The 26,075-nt window shown below is 41.3% G+C and overlaps 1 protein-coding gene across 2 annotated transcripts in view; it reads left to right on the forward strand.

Moving 5' to 3' along the window:
• The window catches only part of BICDL1 (BICD family like cargo adaptor 1), a gene marked incomplete at both ends in the record, with an annotated part of 95,523 nt that overhangs the window by 52,037 nt on the left and 17,411 nt on the right, over positions 1-26,075 (forward strand). For both annotated transcript variants that reach the window (XM_079717592.1, XM_079717593.1), the window contains 3 exons: positions 16,804-16,920; positions 20,119-20,265; positions 25,771-25,950. In XM_079717592.1, coding sequence (XP_079573718.1) covers positions 16,804-16,920; positions 20,119-20,265; positions 25,771-25,950 — 444 coding nt within the window. The remainder of the gene's footprint in view (positions 1-16,803; positions 16,921-20,118; positions 20,266-25,770; positions 25,951-26,075) is intronic.

The following is a 26,075-nucleotide window of genomic DNA, read 5'->3' on the forward strand; positions in this document are numbered from 1 at the left end:
CTGATTAAATGACCTCAACTATGTGACTTAATCTCATTTAGCTTCACTTTCTTCATCCTTAAAACAGGTTAACAGGACATATCCTATAGCATTGTTAAGATAAAATGAAATAACGTGTTACCTAGAGCAGTGCTTGGACATGGAAAGTGCTTAATAAATATTCATTATCTTTCTTTTCCTCAGATTTAGTTTGTTACATTCAACCCAAATTAAAAGGACATGGGCTTCTCTTCAGGATAAAATAAATGTGAATTTAAATATTTATTTATTTGGCTGCATCGGGTCTTAGTTGCGGCATGCGGGATCCTTCGTTGCAGCACACAGGCTTCTCTCTAGTTGTGGCACGTGGGTTCCAGAGCGTGTGGGCTTAGTAGTTGTGACACGAGGGCTCTCCGGTTGTGGTGCACGGGCTCTAGAGTGTGGGCTTAGTTGCCCCGCGGCGGCATGTGGGATCTTAGTTCCGTGACCAGGGATTGAACCCACATCCCCTGCATTGAAAGGTGGATTCTTAACCACTGGGCCACCAGGGAAGTCCCAAATAAATCTGAATTTAAAGCCTACTTCCATATATATACTTCTGGGGGTGCCTACTTAATGACAAGCTCCAAAAAGGATTTCATTCAAATCTATTTTCTATCAATCAGTAATGACCTTATACAAGAAAGACTTCTGTGAGGTTTATAGAAGGCACAGGGGAAGAAGTTGTGGGTTCTGAGTATTAAAAGATTCCACATTGCAAAAGCAGAGTGAAGGTATATGTAGAAGTACCAATCAGCAAATCAGATCAGTCATAGGTAATTTACATCAAAGCGTAAGTAAATCCGCCTGAGTCCTGGTGATGACCTATAGGAGGAAATAGTGCCCTTTCCTGGGGATGGGCTATTTAAATCAAAGGGAATTATCTCATTAATTACCTGATGATCCTGCTGGAAATTTGCTAAAGGGACACTCCTGTGGTTTAGCTTAATCCCACTTCTATTTTCTCCAGTCTTAGCTTGACTGTCTCAAAAAGTACTCACTTAAGGTGTTCAGATTTTATCTCATACAGTAAACATTTGAGCACCTACTATGTGCTGTATACATTTTTAAGCAAACAGAGATTAATATGAGTTCCAATTCCTGTTCTTAAATCCTTCACAGTGTAAGAGAGAAAACACACATGTAAACAAGTAAACAGAACAGACTGTGTAGTAAACAAACAGAATAGAGTATGTAATACTCAAAATAGAGTATTATTACAGGACTGCAAATAATGTAGTCATTTTACCCTAGGAGATTATAAAAGCGATACAGGTGTCACCTCTGAACTGGGCCATTAAGGTTAAGAATTTATCAGGTGAAAATTTTCAGGGAAAGGTATTCCAAGAAGGGAGCACACCATAAGTAAAATCACAGTCTTGTACAGGGAAAAAAGAAAAAAGCATAATTTAATTAATAGCTTTGTTTTTATGGTGGTGGGAAGGAGAAAGTGACCACCAGTTTGGAAAGCAAAATTTCCTTAACCCTTTCCCACCTCCAAACAGGAACATTTGAACATTCCAACCTTTTTTAAGGTCTAGATGAGTCCCCGGGTGAGCCATGTGACCAAAAGAAATAAAAAACATTAATAATACTGAATTTTCTTTCTTTATTAGGATTAGCTGTGACAGTTATTTTCTGAGGGAATCCTGTGTGTGTCCCTAGGACAACACCATTTGTCTTCTTGTGAAGGACTCCTAAGTGTCTACTTAGCCCAGCCCATTCCCATCACTGACCTAAATTAAAATTTAAGTAGAATGTCATTCAGAGTATCTATCTTCCCCCTCAGCCTTCCTGTTTGTTATGAAAAGGTTCTCAGTTTCTTTTCCAAGTATCTCCATGCAATCTTTTGAAAGCATAAACATTTCGAATTCTGGGAAGTTTGCAGTGCTCATGGTATTTTCAACCCTGAGGGAACAGGGAGGCCTGTTCCAATATAGACATGTTCTTGCAGACAGTGCAGTTCCTCAGTTTAGCTGGAGAGTAATTCTTTTAGCTTGGCTACATTTCCATATCCACTCCCCTTTTTTACCCCTGAGACCTTTCAAGGTTTCTCTATGGTCACCACACCACATCCATGGATAAAAGAGTGCCTAGATTCTCTGCAACGCGGCCTCAGTGAGGGCTGTCATTCTCTCCAGTCAATCTCTATGCCAAATTTTCTGAGGCTCTTTAAGATCTGTCCTCTTTTGTATTTAATCTTTTAGACTTTCTGGGCCAATGACTTGAACATCAGGTCTTCAATTCAGTTGATCTTTGAGGTTATTAGAGCTATAATAGTGATACAGACAATAGTAGCAACAGAACAGCTCGCACATGCAGTACTTACTGTGCACCAGGCACTCTTCTCAGCACTTTACATAGATTAATTTATCTCATCCTCACAATGGCCTTTTGAGTCAGCTACCACTTTATCCTCATTTTACAAGTGAGGAAACTAAGGCACAAAGAGTGCTGCAGTTTTGCCTGAGGTTGCACAATGCCGTAACTGGTAGAGAAGAAAGACCGTGTTCTTTTCAGAGCCTGAATTTGGAAGACAGTTTTCCCACAAGCGTTGAGTTTTATTCATCTCTGTATCCTCAATTAAAAGCATAGAAAGCAAGTGTTTTATCCATGTTGGAGTTAGTGCAAAGTGCCAGGCCATCGAGTGAACACATTGTGTCATTTTGGTTTAAAAGAGAAAAAAAGACTACATGAATCAAAAGTTTTGATTATGAATACAGTATATTGGCAATATCTAGGGCCTGTTTTATTATATGAGTCCTCACAGAACATTTAAAAATAAAAATTTAAAAATCTGTTCTCTCTTCTTCTGAAATATCTTTTTTTTAACTAGCAGTAGGGATCTGACATTGAATAATGGCCCTCATCCAGAAACAAAAGTGGATTAACATTTCTCCTTTTTTTCTTTTTCAATTAAGGTCTTTGATGCTGAGGGATTACGTTTGTGATAATGATGAAAAGGATGATAATAAAACTGTTATTGTACTCTAATTTTAAAGTTCTTTCAAATAAAACAAAATTAGACATGGCCCCTATCTGGTGCACTTTCTAAATGTCAAAGAGCAGCTTTCCACATATCTCATATAAGCAGGCATTCCCTCCCATGAATAATAAACATTGTTAGTGGCATCGGGCTTTCCTTATTCTAGGGGATGAGTTTTTGGCATCCCTGAAAATCATCCAATATGTGACTCTGTTTTTGTCTAAAAGAAAAATAATGGTATTGAAATGGAAAGAAACTGAAAATAGTAGTCAAGTGCCAACTAGCTGTGTGATCTTAGGCGGGACCTTACTTTCGCTCACTCAAATCATATCAAAGGCCTCACTTTGTTGACCCATGCCTCAGTTTCATCAGCCACCAAATTAGGGGTTAGAGCCGATAGTGTCTGAGGTTTCAACTTTCAAATTGCATGTTTTCCTTTGAGCAAATGTCAGTATTCTATTTGGAGTTTTCACTTTATCATAAATAATAGTAATAGCTATAACATATTACATATTTAGTCTGTGCTAAACATTTTATCTACATTATTGTTACCAGAGAGGGACCCCTTCAAGGGCCCAAGAGGGGCTCTTGTCTAACACTCAGAAATGAATTGTCGGGCTTCCCTGGTGGTGCAGTGGTTGAGAGTCCGCCTGCCGATGCAGGGGACACGGGTTTGTGCCCCGGTCTGGGAAGATCCCACACGCCGTGGAGCGGCTGGACCTGTGAGCCATGGCCGCTGAGCCTACGCATCCGGAGCCTGTGCTCCGCAACGGGAGAGGCCACAAGAGTGAGAGGCCCGCGTACCACAAGAAAAAAAAAAAAAGAAAGAAATGAATTGTCCGAGGAGCCATACGTGCTGTTGAAGCAAAAGACTTTATTGAAAAGTGGCGCTCAAGCGGAGAGCAGCAGGCTGAGGGAACCCAGGAGAACTGCTCTGCCTCGTCGTGGCTCGAAGTCTCGGGTTTTGTGGAGATAGAGGTTAATTTCCGGGTTGTCTGTGCCCGGTCGTTTTGCTCATGCCCATGTTTGGTCTGAGTCAGAGCTTTTCCTGGTGGCATGCACATCTCTCAGTCAATATGGATTCCAGCGTGAGTGTTTCTGGGAGGTTGGCAGGATATATTATGGGCTGGCATCTCCTCCCTCTTTTCGGCCCCTCGTGATTCTTCTGGTTGACGGCAGTTTGTCAGTTCCTTGTTCCCTATTGGGACCTTCTCTTGTGAGACAACTTATGCAAGCAGTTATTTTCATGCCTGGCCAGGGCAGACGGTTCCGGTCTACGGTTCCTTAACATTATTTCATTTTAATGCTGGCATAACTGTTAAGGTAGATCTTTTAATCACCATTTATCAGATGAGGAAACTGAGGTACAGTGATTGTATAGTTTTCTCAAGATCACACAGCTGTATTCTTTGTTGTTTCTTCTCTTAAGACATCTACCATATTTTGTGTTGAGCTATTTGTGCATTTCTCTTACTACCTGTCAGTATGTACAAATATTCTGTACTTTATATTGGCTTCTTCAAGAGTGTTCATCTCATTCTCCTTCAGCTACTTGAGGATGGAGATTGTGTCTTGTATTTTTTATATACCTCATAGGGACATGAAACTGTAAGTTTTAGAACTTCAAAAGTTTAAAAAGTAATAATAATAACTTCTCTTCCCCCTCGATCTTTCTAAGCTTATGCTGTCTGAGGTTTGTTGTGATTGTTGAATCACTCTCCCCAGCCTCATTATTACTAAAATTTCTGATCTTTATTAGATGTTAATTTTTTTTCTTTCACCTTTCTCCCTATGTTGATATCTTATGAATTTACCTATTTTTAAATAAAATAACTTTATTTTCCCTAATTATTAAGATAATGCATACTACTATAGAATATTCAAACTTTATGACAAATTTTTTTCCTAAATGAACATCACTAGGAATCTCTTCCTCTAGAGATAATCACTGATAGCATTTTGATGAACAGCCTTCCAGGCCTTCTATGCGTGTGTGCACTTAAACATATACACATAATCTTAGGTAAATAGGGTCAAATATGCTGGGGTTTTTTCACTTTATATTACATTGTTGAAATCTTTCCATATTAATGCAATGCATGGGTGATTCAGTGGTAGAGTTCTCACCTGTCATTAGTGCAGGTAGATGTATATAGCATTCCATTGCACTGATACATCCAATCTGCTAACAGTGAACACTTTGGTTGCCTCCAGCCTTTTACTATTGCAAACAATTATGCAGTGAACATCCTTCTACATAAATCTTGGGTACAAAGTGAGTTTCATCTGTCTGCATCACATATCTGAACTAAGATAGTATTAATTAGTAAAGTAGTACAGCAGATGTCCATAGCCACACCATTATCGTGTAACAGCATAAACTTACAAGAACCCAATAACCCAACATGGATTAGATGGGCAAATGTCTACCTGTAACAGGCATGGAACTTTGGGTTGTTCAGAAAAACATAATCCCATTAAGCTAAAATAAAATGAAAAGCTTGATCAATATGAAACTTATCTTCATTTTGTTAAAATCTTAAATTTTTCACTTGAAAGAATTGTTAGGTGTTTGTTTCTGTGTTTACTTTGGCTTGGTAGTAAAGTAGTACTTTGCAAAGTCTACTTTGCAAAGAGAGGATACTCTGTATTCTAAAGTGAAAAATAGAACTTGACAGGAAAACTGATTTTCTGATAAAACATAAACCATTCATTCTCCAAATATGTTTTAAGCACCAGTGATGTACTAAATAATGTAGATACTAGGGCTCAAAGTCTAGCAGGAGAGAGATTAAAATAGTTAATCTAGTTGAAACCCAAGATGAGAGACCAGGAAAAGAAAATGTTTTTCTTTGACTATTTGCAAACATCAATACTCTACTTACTATGTCTCAGGTTTGGTTTGGTTTTCTTATTCTCTAACCCTTCTCTATCAACTGCATTGGTATTAAAATTTTAAGTCCCTGTTTTTTGTGATTTGTTTTTCCATTCTTTTCAGTCATTCTCCCTAAATTGGTATCTCATTTGTTTACCTTTCAGTTACTCGTTATGTGACCCTTATGCATCCCTTCTGGGCCTCAGTTTCCTTATCTGTGCAATGAGGGAGTTCAAATAACTGGTTTGTTTTTTCTAGTAAGGTCCAGCTCTTACATATTTAGAACCTAAAGTAGAGCCCAGATCTGTCTTCCTCACTATTGTATCCCTAGTTCATAGCATAAATCTGGGCACCCAGTAAAAGCTTAATAAACTTTTGTTAACATTTTGACTTAAATTTGGGGGTCTGTGTGTCTACTCTAGTTCTTTGGAGATTTTTACTTTTGTTTTTTTCATCCTATAGTAGCTATACTACTGTACATTTAGACTTGATTCTTTTAATTGCTCAAGGGCAGTTTCTGTCAGCCATGAAAGATACTTAGTTCAGTTCAGACATTTTTTGCATACTTATCATATGCCAGGCATTGTGCTATCCACTGGGAATACAAAAATGAATTAGACTCAGTCACCCCTCACCTTAAAAAGCATAAAATGTGGTGAGGGAGAAGGATGCAAATGGATAACTGTAATAAAATGTAATATGTGCTCTGCTAGAGGTGTGTGTCCGGGGTGCTATGTGAACTCAAAGGATTGTTTTTTATTGCTAGACATCTTGTGTCATTTTCAGTCTGGTCAGTTGTATTTTATATTTTCCTGTTCCACAGAGATATTTTTAATCATGTCTTTTATTTATCTAAACATAATCACAGTTGGCTTACAGTCTATATCTGATAATTCTAGTATCTGAAGTCATTATGAATGTTTCTGTTGTTGTTTGTGCTGGTTCTTGCTCATGAGTCTTTGTTTCTATGGATATTTTTGTTTTTGTTTTACTATAATCTGCTTATTTTTATTAGAAAATTATTTATGGAAATTATTTGATCTTTGGATGAAGTTACCATCCTTCAGAGATGACTTGTTTTCTCCTGCCAAGTGTCTAGTGGCACTACCAATGAGGTTTTTTTTTTTTTTTAATGTTAGCCTTATAAGGATGTTACGAAAAAAAATAGAGATTCTCATCTACCCTTCTTCTATTTTCCCCTAATACTAACATCTTACGTAACTGTAGTACAGTTATCAAAACCAATAAATTAACATTGAGGCAATATTAACTAATCTACATACCTGCTGGAATTTTGCCAATTTTCCCACCAGCATCCTTTTTTTGGCCCAGGATCCAGCTCAGCCTCCCATATTGTATTTAGTTGTCATGTTTATTTTGTCTCCTGCAATCTCCGACAGTTCTTCAGTGTTGGTTTGTTTTTCCTGAAGTTGGTACTTTTGAAAAGTAATGAATTGTTTTATAGAAGGTCCCTCAATTTGGGTTTGTCTGATGTTTTGTCATGATTAAATTAGGTTATGCAATTTTGCAGCAATAGCACAGAAATGCAGTTGTGCCCTTTTCAGTGTTTCATATTGACATGAGGTGTTGATATATATATATATTTTTTACTGGTGATATTAACTTCTACCACTTGGCTAAGGTAGTATCTGCCAGGCTTCTCCACTGTGAAGTTACTGTTTTCCTCTTTGTAATTAATAAGTCTTAGAGGGAGATAATTTTAGGCCATATAAATATCCTGTTTCTTGTCAGACTTTTGCCCACCAGTTATTAGCATTCATCCTCTAGCTCTTTTTTTGTGTATTTATTTATTTATTTATTTGGCTGAGCGGGGTCTCAGTTGCAGCATGCGAACTCTTAGTTGCGGCATGTGGGATCTAGTTCCCTGACTAGGGATTGAACCCGGGCCCCCAGCATTGGGAGCATGGAGTCTTAGCCACTGGACCACCAGGGAAGTCCTCATCCTCTAGCTCTTGCCTGAAACAGTTATTACTGTGATGCTTGCCTAATGGTGATTTTCTGTCTCCAATGGTCCTTCTACATTTATTAATTGGAATTCTTCTGTAAGGAAGAGCTGCCTCTCTTCCCTTATTAATTAATTTATCCAATTATTTACTTATCATTGTGGATTCATGAATATTTATCTTATTCTATGCATTATAATCCATTGCTGTCAGTATTTGTTTTATTGATCATATGGTCCCAGCCTTAGCCATTGGGAGCTCCTTCGAGTTGACTCCTGTGTCCATTCAGTGTACCTCCATCATTTTTTGAGCACTTCCTTTCTTTCTGGCATCACAAGATGTTCCAGGCTCATCTTGTATTTTTCCTTCCCCAACCCTGGAACAAGCCATTTCTCCAAGGAGCTTTAGTTCATTTATTAGAGATTGGTATATAGAAACCAATGTGAGCAGTAGAATGTCATTACTTTTAGGCCCTCTCAGAAGACAGAATTAGGAAATAAGTGTGTAAATGCTAACATGTTCATAAACAGATATCTATAATCATTTCTCAATCTCTCCATTTATATATGCATGAAAAACCGTAAGTTCATTCTGATGTCTCCAGTTCTAATCCAGTACCACAGAGTTCATGTTAGCCTTCCCTCTTTCCTTATTTGTTACTTTTTTTTTTCCACAAGAGAACCCAGTTCTCATTATCCATGGTACATTTACTTATTTGTTCAATTCTATTAAACACATACAGTAATGTTAGAATTGCTAAACCATACATCTGTGAGAAGCAAGTTTATTAACTACAGTTCAGTAGCTCTGTAGAGTTCTTTTTTCCCTGAACCTTACAGTATACAGTCAAAAGACTGTTTTCCAAAGCTATTTAAGTAAGTTATTTTCTTCTTGGCCCCCTACAGTTGTGGTTATGCTATTTATTTGTGGTATAGTTAGGTTTATTTGTTACTGCTTGTGTTCCATTGGTTGGTTATAATAATTTACATATGTGAAATATTAATGTGACTCTGTCACTGTCTTGTCAGCTCTTTGATGCTTTTAAGAAATCTCTTCCACTTTATCCAGTATTTTTAGCTGTTTTCAGTAGGAAGGTCAGTCCAAATAACCTATCCCACCATATTACCAGAAATGAAACTTCCCCTTTGGAAAGGTATTGGTGAAAATCTTATTATCTTTATATATTAAGTAAAATATAAATACAAAACAAACTTAACTTCTGAGTTTTATTTTTGAAAGGCTTTGGGAGGAATTGGCATACTAAAGCCTAGTGAGAACAAAAGGCTATCATACATTTTTGCATTTACTTACTATCTAGTAGATGGCTATTGCTTTTATTACTATAAATAATCAAGATAGCATATTACATGATAAGCCTCCTTTTTACTATCAGTAGGCTCATGACATCTATTACCAAATTTGAAAGTTTTTAACTGTAAGACCTTGGAAGTAAGAAAATACAGACTTCAGGTTAATTAAATTTTCCAGTTAAGCAAAGGCTAATCATAAACCCATTTTTGGTTCAAATTGGTGTAGATTTTCTATTCTAAAGTATAATCATCTACTTTTTTGACTCAGTTTTTCCATTCTACTGGAAAACTTAGGTTTTCTATTCCACTTCTACTAGTAGTAAAGTTCTGCTACCACCACCAGGGTGACACGTATTCATTATAATTGCAAAATATGGGAAAATCCCAGATGCCTAACAATAAGGGAGTGGTAAAGGAAATCATAACATATCTACTTGATGGAATATTATGCAGTCACTTAAAGTGACGATTAAGAAGTGTAATAATAAATAACATGGAAATGTTTCTGTTACCATGCTAAGTGAAAAATGAAAAAATCTATATGAGTAATATGATCATGGGTAATTGTACATACACACATACATACACACGTAGAAAGATTGGGGGAAAATCAACAAAATGTATTTTCAAAACAAACCCATATTCTGGGGTTCTGTTACAGAAACTGAAAATTGAAAAATAAGGACTTCCCTGGCAGTCCAGTGGTTAGAACTATGTGCTTCCACTGCAGGGGGTGCGGCAGGTTCGATTCCTGGTCAGGCAGCTAAGATCCTGTGTGCCGCGTGCTGCGACCCAAAAAGAAACAAAAAACAAAAAGGATAACCTACGGACTGGGAGAAAATATTTGCAAATGATGCAACTAACAGGGCTTAATTTCCAAGATATACAAACAGCTCATACAGCTCAATATCCAAAAAAAAAAAAAGCAAACAACCTAATCAAAAAATGGGCAGAAGACCTAAATAAACATTTCTCCAAGAAGACATACAAATGGGCAACAGGCACTTGAAAAGATGCGCAACATCACTAATTATTAGAGAAATGCAAATCAAAACTATAATGAAGTACCACCAAACACCAGTCAGAATGGCCATCATCAAAATGTCTACAAATAGTAAATGCTGGAGAGGGTATGGAGAAAAGGGAACCCTCCTGTACTGATGGTGGGAATGTAAATTGGGATAGCCACTATGGAGAACAATATGGAGGTTCCATAAAAAACTAAAAATAGAGTTATCATATGATCCAGCAATCCCACTCCTGGACTTATATTCAGAAAAGATGAAAACTCTAATTCAAAAAGATACATGCACCCCAGTGTTCAAAGCAGCACTATTTACAATAGCCAAGTCATAGAAGCAACCCTAAATGTCCATCAACAGCTGAATGGATAAAGAAACTGTGCAATACACACACACACACACACACACAAACACACACAAATGGAATATTACTCAACCATAAAAATGAATGGAATATTGTCATTTGCAGCAACATGGATGGACCTAGAGATTATCTTACTAAGTGAAGAAAGAGGAAAACAAATATTACATGATATCACTTATATGTGGAATCTAAAGAAATAATACAAATGAACTTATTTACAAAAATAGAAACAAATTCACAGACATAGAAGACAAACTTATGGGATTAATAGATCCACACTATTGTATATAAAATAAACAACAAGGACTTACTGCATAGCACAGGAAACTATATTCAATACCTTGTAATAACCTATAGTGGAAAAGAATCTGAAAAAGAATGTGTGTGTGTGTGTGTGTGTGTGTGTGTGTGTGTGTGTGTAACTGAATCTCTTTGCTGTACAACTGAATAACACATACTGTAAATCAGTCATACTTCAATTAAAAAAAATAAAATGGTAGATCTCTCCTACTATAATTTCTAAGTTAATTGGCTCATTTTTTTTTCTTTTCACAAATAAGTTAAATGGATGCTCATGTGTAACTAATGCAACTTCCTTGCCTCCATTTAACAAGAAAGTATATAGTTGGTACTCCTCTGGTGGCGCAGTGGTTAAGAATCTGCCTGCCAGTGCAGGGGACACGGGTTCGATCCCTGCTCCAGGAAGATCCACGGAGCAACTAAGCCTGTGCACCACAACTACTGAAGCCCACACACTCCTGCATCTACTGAGCCCGTGTGCTGCAACTAATGAGCCCACATGCTGCAACTACTGAAGCCCACACACCTAGAGCCCGTGCTCTGTAGCAAGAGAAGCCACTGCAATGAGAAACCCACGCACCACAACAAAGAGTAGCTCCCTCTTGCCGCAACTAGAGAAAGCCCACACACAGCAATGAAGACCCAACTCAGCCAAAAATAAAAATAAAATTAAGAAAAAGTATATAGTTAACAGTTCTCCTTTGGCCAGTTTAAACAAATTTAATATGTTATAGTTTAGTGATATATTCTTATATTGCTAATCATGTCAATTGGAAAAGTAATCATGGAACAGCTCTGCTCAGTGGAGAGAAAGTAATCTGTCCTAGATGGTACTTGACCAAATCAAGCATATCGGGCAGAAGGAACACACTGTCAGTTTTTTTTGCCAATTTGAGGATTAATTAAATAATAAATAATTACCTGAGCACTCAGATTATAAAAGTAGTTTATTTCAGATAGTTCAAGAAATGTATGTGTTAAACTTTTCAGCATTCTTTAACAGAACTAGAGTTATTTCTTGAATTTCTTGTTTTCTTTATTCAACCGTTATGCAATGAAAGTAAAAGAGATGTTTTTCAGAACATTAGAAATAAGTATCTAAAGATTAAAACATTTCATAATACCCAGTGGTGGCAAGGTATTAGGAAGCAGGCATATTTGCACTCTGTCAGTAGGGGTACAGTAAATTGATCCAGCATTTTTGGAGGACAGCTTGGCAGTGCCTATAAAAATGAATATGCATTCCTTTTATCTAGTAATTCCACTTATAGGAATTTATTCACTTACAGGGTGTTCTCCCACAAGTACAAAGATTGATTAGCAAGGATATTTTTTGAAAGCACTGTTTATAATAGCAAAGAATTGAAATACTCTATAAATGTTCATAAGCAGGGACTACTTAAATAAATTATGGTATATTCCTATAACTAAATGCCAGATAACTGTTAAAAAGAATAAGGTAGATCTACATATTGACATAGAAAGATGTTAAAACACTATATGAATTTTTTTTTTTTTTTTTTTTTTTTTGCGGTACGCGGGCCTCTCACTGTTGTGGCCTCTCCCATTGTGGAGCACAGGCTCCGGATGCACAGGCTCAGCGGCCATGGCTCACGGGCCCAGCCGCTCCGCGGCATGTGGGATCCTTCCGGACCGGGGCACGAACCCGTGTCCCCTGCATCAGCAGGCGGACCCTCAACCACTGCGCCACCAGGGAAGCCCACTATATGTATTTTTAAAGCCAAAATTTTAGTAATGTTTTAGATAGATAGATAGATAGATAGATATGAATAGAAAATTTCTACAAAGACTCACAAGAAGTATCTCTAATATGGTTGATATTAGATATATCACTGGAGAGTGGTACTGCTGATTAGGAATAAGTAGGGACTTAAACTTTCATTTTAGTACTTCAGTTCATCTTAATTTTTTTTCCTCTAAACATTTGTTGCTCTTTTTTTTTTAAAAAAATATTTATTTATTTATTTAGGCTGCGCCGGGTCTTAGTTGCAGCACGTGGACTTCTTTTTTTTTTTAGTCACTTCGAGGGTTTTTATTTTTATTTATTTATTTTATTAGTTTCTGCTTTATAACAAAGTGAGTCAGTTATACATACACATCTGTTCCCATATCCCTTCCCTCTTGCGTCTCCCACCCTCCCTATCGCACCCCTCCAGGCGGTCACAAAGCACCGAGCTGAACTCCCTGTGCTACAGTATGTGGACTTCTTAGTTGCGGCATGCGGACTCTTTAGTTGTGGTATGCATGTGGGATCTAGTTCCCCGACCAGGGATCGAACTGAGGCTCCCTGCACTGGGAGCGTGGAGTCTTAGCCACTGGACCACCAGGGAAGTCACCTGTTACTCTTATTATTAAAAAAATTTAAGAGTTTAAGAATAAAAGAATACCTGAGCTAAAAGCATACCATCTTTTTGTATATTCACCTATGATTATAGATGTCATTCTCTGCCACAGTTTTGCCACAGCTGTTACTGGCTGCTTAATCAGGCACGGTAGCCAAAACTCATCATTTTGAGAAGTAAACTGTAAGTCCCAAGCCTGTCATTTTCTGCTTTCAAAATGAATTATCGTAATATAACCCCACCACCACCAAAAAAGGTCCCAGGGCCATGACTAGCTGCCCTAAACCTAGAAGGAGAAAGTTTTTTATCTCCAAGAGAGGTATGGCTCCTGGATATTAAATAGCTTATCTTTGCAAGGCCACCAGGAGAACAGAACTGAAAGGTATGGCTGCCGAATATTTCTGTATTTCCCTATATTTTTTAGCTTACCTTCATGATGTTGGCCAAGTCACCTAACAGGCTGTTCTCAGTGGACTTGTGCGTATGACAGCTCCTTATAACATACACATGGTGTTCTCAGTACCTGAGTTTTTTTGAAAAGCAAACAACTGATCCTAGTTGCCCTAAACTTGTAGCAATGCAATATTTCTTTCCTTTCTTTATTTCCTTACACTTCAGTGATTAGACTCAATCCCACAAAGTCCTGAATTACAAATAGGGAAATGGGCATACCTTCAAACCTGCCCTTTTTCTGTTACAATGTAAGGGAGGAATATGTCTGTAAATTGGGAAAGTGAGACTCAAAGAGGTTAAATGACTCATATAACTCATACCCATACCTATGGTAGGACAGGAACTCTTGACCCTGACCATCTGACCCTTAACTTTTTTTTCCTTTCATCATACATCCCTCCTCTCAGGAGCAGGGCAGATCTCTTCAGAAAGACCACTGTTATTCTGGCTTACTCTCCTACGTGAAGAACTTCAGAGAAGCTCTGAAATCCACTATAGAACTAAAATTGGCTTTGTAACCTTGCTGATACTTTGTTCAGAAAGCATTTAGAACATTAGAGTTATGTCAAACTTCAGAGATTATCATTTAATTTATGTGCAGAAATAGCTAATATTCATTCTGGTAGTCAGGTCTAAGTATCTGAGCCAGTTTTCATCTCTGAAAAAGAAGGAAATAATATACTTTGGAAGGTGCATTAGCTCCTTGCAGATGGTACTTATGTCTGATTGATCCGTTCCCCTCCATCACCATCACAGACAAATGACTGGCCACCTGGCTGGAGGTGGCCATGGTGTGGTGGGACAGCACAGAACCGGGAGGCTGAAGACCAGGGCAGTGCCACTCCTCTCAGCCTCCACCTCCTTGTCTGCAAAATGAGGCCATCAATTCCTGCTTCTTAAGGCTGTTGGAGATTCATATGAAAGCTGTAGGTTAGAAGTCTTTGTGAACAGTATATCCTTGGGCACATCTGAGGAGTCAGACAATTAAAGGAAACATTATAACATAGTGGTTAGGAGCTGAGACTTTGGTGTCATGCTTCCTGGAGGGAAGAGACAAATTTTATTTCTAGGAAGATCACTTTGAGAGGAGACTGTCTACAGGAGCATTTCTGTTACCACCTGGGCTAGATTTGTAGCCCTCAGTGCATCTCTTTGGTTGTCTCATGATTCATGTCAAGGCAGTGATGCTCAGAATGAGGTCAGCTGCCTGAATTACCCAGTGCTTTGTAATCTGAACATATTTGAAACCCTGATAGTCAACTGAATTCAGTATAGGCAATCGAACTGCAACATTTATAAGAGGAAATTTTCCTTATGGGCCCTAAATTCTATTCGAAGAAATTTCAAGAGTCAAATAAAATTGCTTAGTATTTAAAAAAAGAAGAAAAAGAAAAGAAAGAAAACAAGCCTTTCTAAATTGGACTCATGAAGTTAGTTTCAATAGTGACTGATAGAAATAGGAAAAACTATTTCAAGATACTGTGTAAGAAGGCAGTGTTGCAGTCCTAATTTCGGAGTAAGACAGCCCAAAGTTTACCACTCTGATGCTGTCATTCACTAAAATGTGGGGCAGGTTCCCTGACTTCCCTGAGCCTGTTGCCTTGGTAGTAAATTGAGGGTGACAGGCCCTACTTTGGTTGTGACAATTGAGGTAAAGCATTTAGCACAGTTCTTGGCACATAGTGAAGTACTCAGTAAATACTAATTTTATTTTTAGGCAAGGATGACTAATATTGTGTTTCTGAGTGATTAAGAAACAAGCTGGTAGTGTCTAAAATTAAATTTAGAATAAGGAAGAAAAAGAGATGGTTTAATTTTCTTTTGTTGTATGTTTTGTAATTTAGCACTATAGGTTGATTCTTGTGGTGCTGTAGTCTGGGGCGGGGGGCACATTTGTTGAATCTATGGAGCCAAAAAAAGATGGACAATTGATTATACAGCACTTGAAGATAAAAGGAACTGTTGAACATATAACCATTACTGTAAGAGCCTCATTGAACAGCTAGCCTACCATTTCAACATTATTACCATCCCACCTCCTCTGAAAGCCTTTCCCAACCATTCCTGCACACCATGATCTTTCCTGAGAACGCATAAAGCTTACTGACCGTATTTGGCCTCAGAAAAGCACTGAGGCAGTTACTTAACCTGTCCTGTGGCTCTCCTCCACAGGGCAGGGTCCAGGACTTTCCTCAGTGGGGGCTTGGCTGGACCCTCCGGAGGATGACTGAGTTCATATCTTTCCAAGGGTGAATTCTTTCAAAGTACTCTCCTGCATATTCAAGAGAAGGTGCTGACACACCGAATGGTATTTGGTGTTTGCTGTGTTTCAGCATTAGAGAATAAATGGATTAGGGTGGGAAATGAGCACCTCAGCCAGCACTCCACAGAGAATCGAAAGTTTCTTGAGGAATGAACAGAAAAAGTCTCAACAGACATGACAGGGTATTTTAAATAGTACCCATGTTGACTGGAAGTAAGAGATAGACAGAGGGCCTCCCTGGTGGCGCAGTGGTTGAGAGTCCGCCTGCCGATGCAGGGGATGCAGGTTCGTGCCCCGGTTTGGGAAGATCCCACATGCCGCGGAGCGGCTGGGCCCGTGAGCCATGGCCGCTGAGCCTGCGCGTCCGGAGCCTGTGCTCCGCAACAGGAGAGGCCACAACAGTGAGAGGCCCGCGTACTGCAAAAAAAAAAAAAAAAAAAAAAGATAGACAGAGATGATTTGCCTGGGCCCCACTAAGGAAACGCATGGGAGAAATAAAGGAATTTCTAAAGTATTAGGTATATTGGTCTTATTCTTCCATGTAAAATACTGAGAATGTCTCGCAATTTAGATGTTTGCTGAGCTTCTGCTGTGTGCAGAATCATAATGATGATAACTAACATTTGAGAGCTTACAATTTTCTAGGCCTGTTTCCTCTGATCAGCAAAGTGGTCTTAGACCTAGACAGAGTCATTCATGGTGGAGGTAGGGATAGGGGTTAGTCTTGTTTGGGTGTGAGGGAACAAAGGGACCAGGGATGGGAGACCAGTTTCTCATCGTGTACTTGTAGAATAGAGTTGCAAAGAGATGCTTGAGAAATGAAAGGCAAATCAGGCCTCTTTTGTACAACCTCTAAATCAGCTCTGTGGTCTCTTCTGCTTGCAGGCATCAGAAGTTGAGAGACAGCTATCCATGCAAGTCCATGCCCTCAGGGAAGACTTTCGGGAGAAAAACTCATCAACCAACCAGCACATCATCCGACTCGAAAGCCTTCAGGCTGAGGTGAGCCTCCCCGTGCAGCAGTGCTTGGATGGAAGTGCTTTTCTCATTGGAGGTGCCGTGCCAGGTCTTTTAGACAAGGAACCCTCTGAACAAAAACCTGCTCTATCTAAAATCTCTAGGGAGACATATCTGTGAGAAACTGAATGGGGAACACTTGACCATGTTCCTCCGGGTAGCCTGTTGTCTAGAAAAATAAGGTTGCTCAGAGTTACTGCTGAGTGTGTTGAAATTATGAATGCCCTACTTTTTACTGAATATGTTGATCCCTCAAAGAACATCCATGCCAATCCTAAGTAGAAGATTGGAAAGGGAATCCTCCCTTCCTCCATTCCATTTGGGCCCAGTTCAGTCCATCTTAATAGGGCCTATTATTTTCACCTATAAACTGAGAGTAATAGAAGTGTCTACTTCATAGGGTGGTTGTGAGGATATGATGAGTTAATACGTGGAAAGCACTGTGTGTGGTGTTTGAAAGAAAGTAATGTTATTAAAAGTATATGAGAGGGCAGTCAGGGTCTATGGCCTGAGTGGGCCAGAGGGGGAAAAACGTAGCACTCAGGGGACAATACTTTGAGGATCCAGTTGTGGGGAGGAGAGGGGAGGGGTCATATCACCAGCCCCAATGGGGGCTCCTGAGGAGGCTTCCACCCAATCTGCTCCCAGGACCCCTCAGCCAAGTGTCCGAACAGCAGCCCTTTGGCTGAGTCACGCTTTGAGGGACGGTCTAGCGCCACATGATCGTGCACCCCAACTGTGGTGAAGGAACCAGCCAGCGTGGTCAGGCCCAAGAGGCCCAGGTGGCTGCTCTCCTGCTTCATAAATGACATGAAGATGTTTTTCCTAAAGCCTGTCAATATCTTCTCTTTTCTCCTGGCTCTCACTCCCTTCCTTCTTCCCTTCCCTTGGAATTCCTACTGGTATTGAGCAGCAGGTTCTTGAAGTAAGTAGTTTGTGCTGGTGGGTTTGGCATGCCTGTCTGTGACGGTTTGTATGCATGATGTGCTGTTCAACCACCTCTGCCAAAGTCTGACTCCATCGAGTTGCCTGTTTTCCTTTCCCCACCACCCCCAATTCACTGTTGCTAGACCCTCATGACACAGGGTCTTTCCCAGGAATATTTATGGCCAGATTTGGTCCCAAGTTTCAGGGTGTGTAGGATGGGGTGAGGGAGTTGGCTCCCTAATGCCAATTCCTTGCTTCATCCAATAACACTGCTACTTTTAAAAGCCAAGCTATGAAATTGTTTATTTCAAATAAGTTACTTCACATAGAGCTGAACTGCTAAGTTTTTTTAAGGGGTAGGGCTGTGTATCAGAACCATACTACCTCATGACTTCACTGAGTGGAACTTGGGATCCCAACAAAGGTGATCCATGGGAAGGAAAATGTAAAGGTCAGAGGGTATTTAAACGAAAACCAACTAGAGTAAGAGTTCCCTTCATGTGGTAACGCTGCTTCAGTGTGGGGAATAGTGGACCCATTCACAAAAGGGCCTGCTCCTTTCGGTCCCTTACCCAGGTGCACACTTGAGAGACAGTGTTTCTTTGTTTGGCCAGATACCTGATCCCTCTGGACAAAGGCCACATACTTCATTTCCCCAGGACAGCATCCTATCTGATGGGTGGGTGGCCAGGGAAGATCTGTGCCCTATGAACAGAATTCAGAGAGTGAGAACAGCCAGAAAGCAGGGGGAAGGTAAAGATTTCAGAGGGCTTGGGACAAGTTAGACATTCATTTCCAAATCTCCCCTGGAAACAGTCTGAGGTTGGTCCTTTTAGTGAATTGTTGTCATGCTAGACTAGAGAGCGTGGAGAACATCTTAAACACAACAGGAGAATATTCACAAGAAACTGGTTGAGAGATCAGTCTAGCAGGGAACTGATAAATGGGAGGAGCTGGGGGACCTGCAGGACTCCAAAAGTTCCCAAGGCCACTAGCAATTGAAGGGATTTGGGAAGGCTTCTCATAGCCCCTGAGCAGGGCAGGGTTCTTGGGCTGAAGCATCGCTGGCCTTAGGGAGTGCTGGGCAGCTTCTTACCCAGCATCTCTTTCCTCTTTTCCTCTGCTTTCTCACTGAAACGGAAGAGACAAGACAGACCTTTCTAAAAAAAGGTCTGTGGCCTTCCCTGGTGGCGCAGTGGTTGGGAGTCCGCCTGCCGATGCAGGGGACACAGGTTCGTGCCCCAGTCTGGGAAGATCCCACATGCCGTGCAGTGGCTAGGCCCGTGAGCCATGGCCGCTGAGCCTGTGCATCCGGAGCCTGTGCTCCGCAACGGGAGAGGCCACAACAGTGAGAGGCCTGTGTACTGCAAAAAAAAAAAAAAAAAAGGTCTGTATCTTTCTTGAGACTAGCTAGATACTCAGTGTACAAACATATCAACCTGTTTAATAAAAAGAGAAAAATTGCTTCTATTCACAAATTTCTTGCTCAAGCAAAAGGCACTTTAAGTAAAATCAGTTATTTACTTGTGTCCATGTCGTGTTCCTTCCCAGGACACGGGCTGATGCAGGCACTGCTCTGTTTTCTGTATCCTTCTGGCTCCCCCATTAACCCGGGGTCTGGACCATGACTCAAGAGCCAGACCTGCCAGCAGTGGGGGAAGGACAAAGGAGAGACATAGAATATGAGAATACAGTGGCTCCAGAGGCTGTCTTGGGCATTTTCTTGTGCTCAGGACTTGAGAAAGAAGAATGGTCCTGCAGATTAGGTTCCACTGCCCCATAAACTGTGGGGTTGAAGTAGAGTTGTAGGCAGGGGACTTCCCTGGTGGTCCAGTGGTTAAGACTCTGCGCTTCCACTGCAGGGGGCACAGGTTCGATCCCTGGTCAGGGAACTAAGATCCCACATGCCGTGCGGCAGGGCCAAAAAAAAGTTATAGGCAGCAAGGTGGGGCCCTCCTCTGTCTTACCTGTGGAATTTCCAGAGAGCACTAACCTTCCTTGCCTCTGCCTGGCACCCCACATTCCAGCTTCCCCAAAGTTTAACTCCTACTCCTTCCCAGACAGGTTTCCAAAGGGGAGGGGTTTTCGCCTCAGCTTAAGAGTTCACAGCTGTTCCTTCAGAGGTGGAGGCACCAGGCCCCTGTGCAGAGCACTTGGAGAGACACCTGCCTTCGTGTTCCGGGGCTGGTCCCTCCCTCCCTACTCATCAGCCCGGGTGTAACTCCACACCACCCTTGTGGCTCTCCACCCTTTCAGATCAAGATGCTGTCGGATCGGAAACGGGAGCTGGAGCACCGTCTCAGTGCCACCTTAGAGGAGAATGACCTGCTCCAAGGGACTGTGGAGGAGCTACAGGACCGGGTGCTGATCCTGGAGAGGCAGGGCCATGACAAAGACCTCCAGGTACTGGGGCAGAGAAGCAGTCACACAGGACCAGGGTCAGATCAAAGGAGTGCTTAGCTGCCCAGCCAAAGGGAAAGGCTGGGAGGCCAGTGCCACCACCGGGGTCAGGAGTGGGTAAAGCTGAGGTCTCTCTTTGGGCCCGGTTATGGTTCTCCTCAGGCTCTGCTAACTGGGCTGGTCTTTCTCTGCCGAGAACAAGCGTATTGCTACCACAGGTCATCCTTCCAATTTGTTCTGAGCCACTGGCCCCAGGAGCAGTTTCACTGAGTTCTTTCTGGGCTGTTAACATGACTGGAACACCAGGAGTGCTGTTCTGCCTCCTGGGGTTTGTGAAACCTGCCAGAGATTTCAGAGGGATCCTGTGACTCTGTGCTTGCCTCACAATGCTCTCTGCTGCTGCTTCCCCAGGCTGATGCATTTAGTTGGCTGGCACTGAACAGAAACCAAGAAGCTGCCCACTGAACACAGCAAGACTTATATCCTGATTCTGCCAGTTGTTAACAAAGGCACAGGCTGACCCCTCTATGAGCCTAATTAGCCTCTTTTTTCTTCCTAAATGAAATTGCTTCATGGCTATATTTGTACTTATCTGGGAACTGCCACCAGGCCTCAGCTGAATCCCAAAGCTCACACTTGACAGGAAACAACCCCCTAAACAAAAAGATAATCACTCAGCCTCCCCAGAAATAGAGTGTAGCATCTGCTGCCGAGAAAGCTTTGCTGTGCTAGCCTAGGACCACTGGGGCCGGTGGCTAAGAATGCGCTGCTTCCCCTTGGGTGTCCTCTGAGTGTGCCAGGGAGCGGAGTAAATTGCAATGGTGCCGTTCGTGTGGAAGTGGTCAGCCAAGTATACTCGAGCGCCAGGTGTGTCCCCACCCAAAGACCAGGCCTCAGAAGGCCCCACTGGGCTCAGCAGGTGGCTATTGAGGAAAGCCCTGGGTTGTGGGATAAGGAGACCTCTTAGGCTAAGGTCACTTGACACCATCAGTTAAACGGCCATCTGAGTAATTAACCTCTTTAAGGGCAAATTAACAGTTTTTCTCTCCCCATGCTTTTATACCTTCAGCTCAGAACTTTGTATAAAGTGGGGCCTCAGTAAATGTTGAATAGAAAATGATGCTGGCTAAAGCCTCACAGCAGTTTTCAAAATGGAAAGGAGTTTGCTCATATTTTAAGGTTGATGACGATAATAGCCATGAACATCTGTATGCCGCTTTACAGAGAACAGAGTGTTTTTGCATATATTCTAAAACTGGGGCTTAGAAAGATGAATCCTTTATCCTAAGAAGTGTAGTAAGTCCTTGGTAGAATCCAGAAGAGGACCCTCCTACCTGCTTTACCTGGTGCTCAGTGATAGCTTCCAGTGTATCACTTGCCTCTGCAAGTCAGTGTTTCACCAGCATTTATTACCCCATCAAGCACTCTCCTGAGGGTTGCTGAGGTAGAGTATGGAGAGGAGAAGGAAAAGAAGTACAGAAAAATGGGAAAATGGCCCTGCCGAAAACAGACTCCTAGTCCAGCACGAATTCGCAAATGAAAAGTCCTTATTTCATATCAAGAATGGGAGACGTGGAGATGGGGAACAGCCAGGACCAGTGTGGACCATGCAGTGCCTGGCCGGCACAGTGGGCTGTGTGTTCTCTAGCAGCCAGAGTCCCCAGTCACACCATGTTCACATCCTCACCATCTGCACACTCGCTGTCTTCCGATTGGGCTTCTTCAAGAGTAAGAGCGTATCACTGGTGCAGGGCCTGCATCAAGTCAGGGAGTTCCCACCTTGATTTGGAAAATCTGCATTTATGGGCTGAAGTCTCATCTTTCCAAACTATTTGTAATTTTTTTCCTTCTATTCATAGAAAACTCTCCTTAAGGTGTTGCTAATTAGTTCTATTGATGAAATGGCCTGTACTGATACAGAAATAGAAATTTCAGCTCACTCAGGGAGTAGGTGAATGGTCCTAAATCAGACTTGTAAAATGTAGAGCTAGTGGCCTTGGAATATACCTAATCCCATGATTTTAATCCTTTTCCTCAGACAAGGGATGAGAAGAAGGCTGAGCAGGCAGGGCAACAGGCCTGCCACAAGCAGAGTAACCCCCTTTAATCTGGTTCACTATGTAACTGGGGTTCTGCTGTCAAACACAGATTTTTAAACCACTGATCAAATCCAACTCTGATTTTTTTTTCAGGCTGAGCAGGGATAAAAATTATTATTTATTGAGCACCCAGTAAATTTAAAAATCGGGCATTTTTCTGAACTCTTAATACCCAGTAAAGGATTTGTCCCTCTGAGGGCAACTTAACTGCCCTATTTCATACCAAGCTGAGCATCTTATAAATGTGTGCAGGGGCCTTGTTCCAATCAGTGGGTGGCTTTCATCAGCAGAGAATACAGGCCCTGCTTACTGTAGGGACCCAGGAAGCAAATGACCTGGAGTCTAGACCTCACTCTGACTCCGGGTGTGTACCATTAGGGAAATCACTTAACATCACACCATCTCAGTTCTCGCAACATAAAATGGGGAGAGTGCCCCCACTTCTGCCAACTTTAAGGGCATGAGTATTGTAAGCTTGAACTTAGTATACTCTCCAATCACAAGACGTTTGGTGTCTTCCTTGTTCTTACATATAAATACATTTGGTTTCATCTTTGTTTTATAAAGGGTGATATTTCTTATGTTAGAGGGTTCTTATATTTAATAGACTCTTCCTTGCTTTGGTTTGGTTTTTCTGAGTTTGTCTGTGGATCAATTATTGACCAGGGAGGGCAGACCTGTCCTGGTCTTTGTTCTTTTGCTGTTATAATTAATTAAGCACCTTTGAGTGTGCATGAGTAATTGAACTAATGTTGTCCAGTGACTAAGAACTTGTACTTGTCTGTGCTGAACTTCTCCTGCTGAGATGTATGTGGAGTTGTCTAGAAAATAATTGAAAAGCATTTTGTCAATTTAGTAAATGCCGTTTGTAATTGTGCCAAATGCTTCCTAGGCATATCTTTAAAAAAAACAAAACCTAATTTCTTCTTTCTGAGTTTCCTCAAAACCAAGGCTGGAGGAGTTCCCACTGGACCAGCAGGTACTGCTGATCCACTGGAACCATGCAGAGCGGGCTTGCCAATTCCTTTTTCATTCTCCGAGCAGCCAGCCTCCAAACTCTTCCTAGTTAAGGCACATCCAGACCACTGGTGCCATTAGCAAATGTTCTCTGATACTGGGCCAGCAGAAGGGAGGCTCCCAGGGCACCAGAATGATTGGCTGCGGGCTCTGCAAGGCAGCTTGCCCCATTCATGAGAACCACAGAGCTCTGAGTTGCCCACTGCCCCTTCGTCTCTGCATCTCTGCAGGAGCCATCAGCCCACCTGGATGACAGTCTGGAAAAGACAATACAGTGTTCACTCTTTTTAATGAACAGGAATGACCCAGAAATGCTATTTTATAAAAGGATAAAATAATTAAATTTAAATCCCCAGAAGTTCTTCTCCCATCCTCACCCCCAAAAATATATATTAAAAGGAGGGTGGGCAGTCCACAAATACAAGAGTAGGAAACATTGCTCCTGTGCACGTGTAGTATATGGACATGTGCATAGCAGTTAGCAAACAGATTGATTCTGCAATTAGGGTCTGTTGTGCTAAAAGTAAGTGTAGTGATGGAGTATATTAGTAAGAGTGTGGCATTTAGCAGCCACAGTAGAGTTTCCCCTTACATTCAGCAGTAACACCCTCACCAGGTAGCAGTGCCCTGTTTGGACTCCACAGGGAAGGAGCCACAGAGAATGTAGAGAAGGGTGAAGTAGTGGCAGCGAAAGAGAGGGAAGGAGCCCTGGCCCGTAGGTCATGATGCCTGCATTGCTGTCCCCTCTTTACCACTGGTGTCGCTGTCCTCCTCTGAGCTTCTAGTGCTATGTAAGGCCCCTCCCAGGCCTAGGGCCTTATCTGTAAACCATGAGGTATGACACAAAGTAGGGAGAGACTGCTTTTCCCATGGGTTTGGGAACTCTTGGTATTACTGCCCAGATGTTATTCCAGATCCCACCCCTAGCTCCTTTCCAAACAACCCTTTTCCTCTTTAATATTTTTATTAAAGTACAACATGCATGTAGTAAAGCATACAGATCATAAGTGGATAGCCCATTGAAGTTTTATATATACCTGTGTGAACACCACCCATGTCAAGACATAGCCCATTATCAGCACCCACAAGTCTTCCTCCTGCCCCCTCCCAGTCAATACGGTGCCACTTCCTCAAAAGCAAACTTCTATTCTGACTTTCATCTCTTTTATCTCAATGAAGTTTTGGAACTTTTTATAAATAGAATCATGCATTATATATTGTTTTGTGTCTGGTTTTTGCTGAACATCATGTCTAAGAAATTCATCCATGTTGTGGCATAGAGTAGCAGTATGTTCTTTTTTTCACTGCTGTGTAGTATTCCAGCATGTGAATATATCCATTCTATCTTTATTGGTGTTTAGATTGTTTCCCATCTGTGGCTTTTATGAATAATGCTGCTGTGAACATCCTGTTTGTCTTTCATCTACATTTTCAGTCATTTATTACTGGGTCTGTACCTAAGAGTGGAACAGCTGGATCATAGGATAGAACAGCTGGATCATAGAATAGTAGGACAGATCTGTATTTCACTCATTAGAAACTGCCAAACAGTTTTCCACAGTGGTGGTTCATCTTCCATTTCCACCAGAAATGAGAGTCCCAGTTATTTTACATCCTCACCAGAACTTGATATTATTATTCTGTTACTATTATTTATTTTAGCCATTCTGGTGAGAGTCTAATGGTGCCTTACTTTGTATGCCTGTATGTTTGCGTGTTCAACATTTTATTCTGGAGAATTTCAGATGAACTCAAAAACAGAATAAGACAGTGACATCCCATGTAACCCATTGTCCAGCTCTACAAACTGTCCATTCCTGGCCAGTCCTGCCCTATCTTCATTACATCCATTTGCTCCCCTCTCATGTTATTTTGAAGTAAATCCCAGAATTGTTATAATTTCATCTGTAAATAAAGAATACATCTAAATAAGAACTTAAAAAAATATAACCACAGGACTAGTACACCTAGAAACTTCAGCAATATTTCCTTTAATATCATCAAATATCTAGTCAGTGTTCAAATTTTCAGTTGTCTTATAAATGTCATTGTTTTTCACATTTTTCATTTGAATCAAGATACGAATTAAAATATGCCTACATGTGGCAGTTGGCTGATATGTTCTTAAGTCTCTTTTAATCTATAGGTTCCCCCTTTATCTTTCTTTTTTTCTTGAAATTTATTTGTTGAAGAAACTGAGCTATTTGTCTTGTAGAATTTCCCAAATCTGGATTTTGTTGACTGCATCCCCTTAATGTAGTCTAGCCAGTTCTTCCCTCCTCTGTATTTTTCTGTAAACTGGTAGCAGGATCTAAAAGCATGATTGGGTTCAGGGTCAGTTTTTCTGTTTGGGTTCAGCCCGCCTCACCACCGTTTGCTGTCTCTCTGAAAGCTGCATCAGAGCCAGCTGGAGCTCCAGGAGGTACGGCTCTCCTACCGACAGCTGCAGGTGAAGGTGGAGGAGCTCACTGAGGAGAGGAGTCTGCAGAGCTCTGCAGCCACCAGCACGTCCCTCCTGTCTGAAATAGAGCAGAGCATGGAGGCCGAGGAGCTGGAGCAGGAGAGAGAGCAGGTGTGGCATCGCCACCGCTGTGGCACGTGAGGTTGCCCAGGGATCCTGGGGCAGACCCTGGCCTTTGAGAGCCCGTCGGCCATCCCTGTCACCCCATGCCTGCTGTTTAGCTTCAGCCTGGCAGG

The sequence above is a fragment of the Hyperoodon ampullatus genome, assembly GCF_949752795.1.
Source record: "Hyperoodon ampullatus genome assembly, chromosome: 13".
Taxonomy (NCBI): Eukaryota; Metazoa; Chordata; class Mammalia; order Artiodactyla; family Ziphiidae; genus Hyperoodon; species Hyperoodon ampullatus.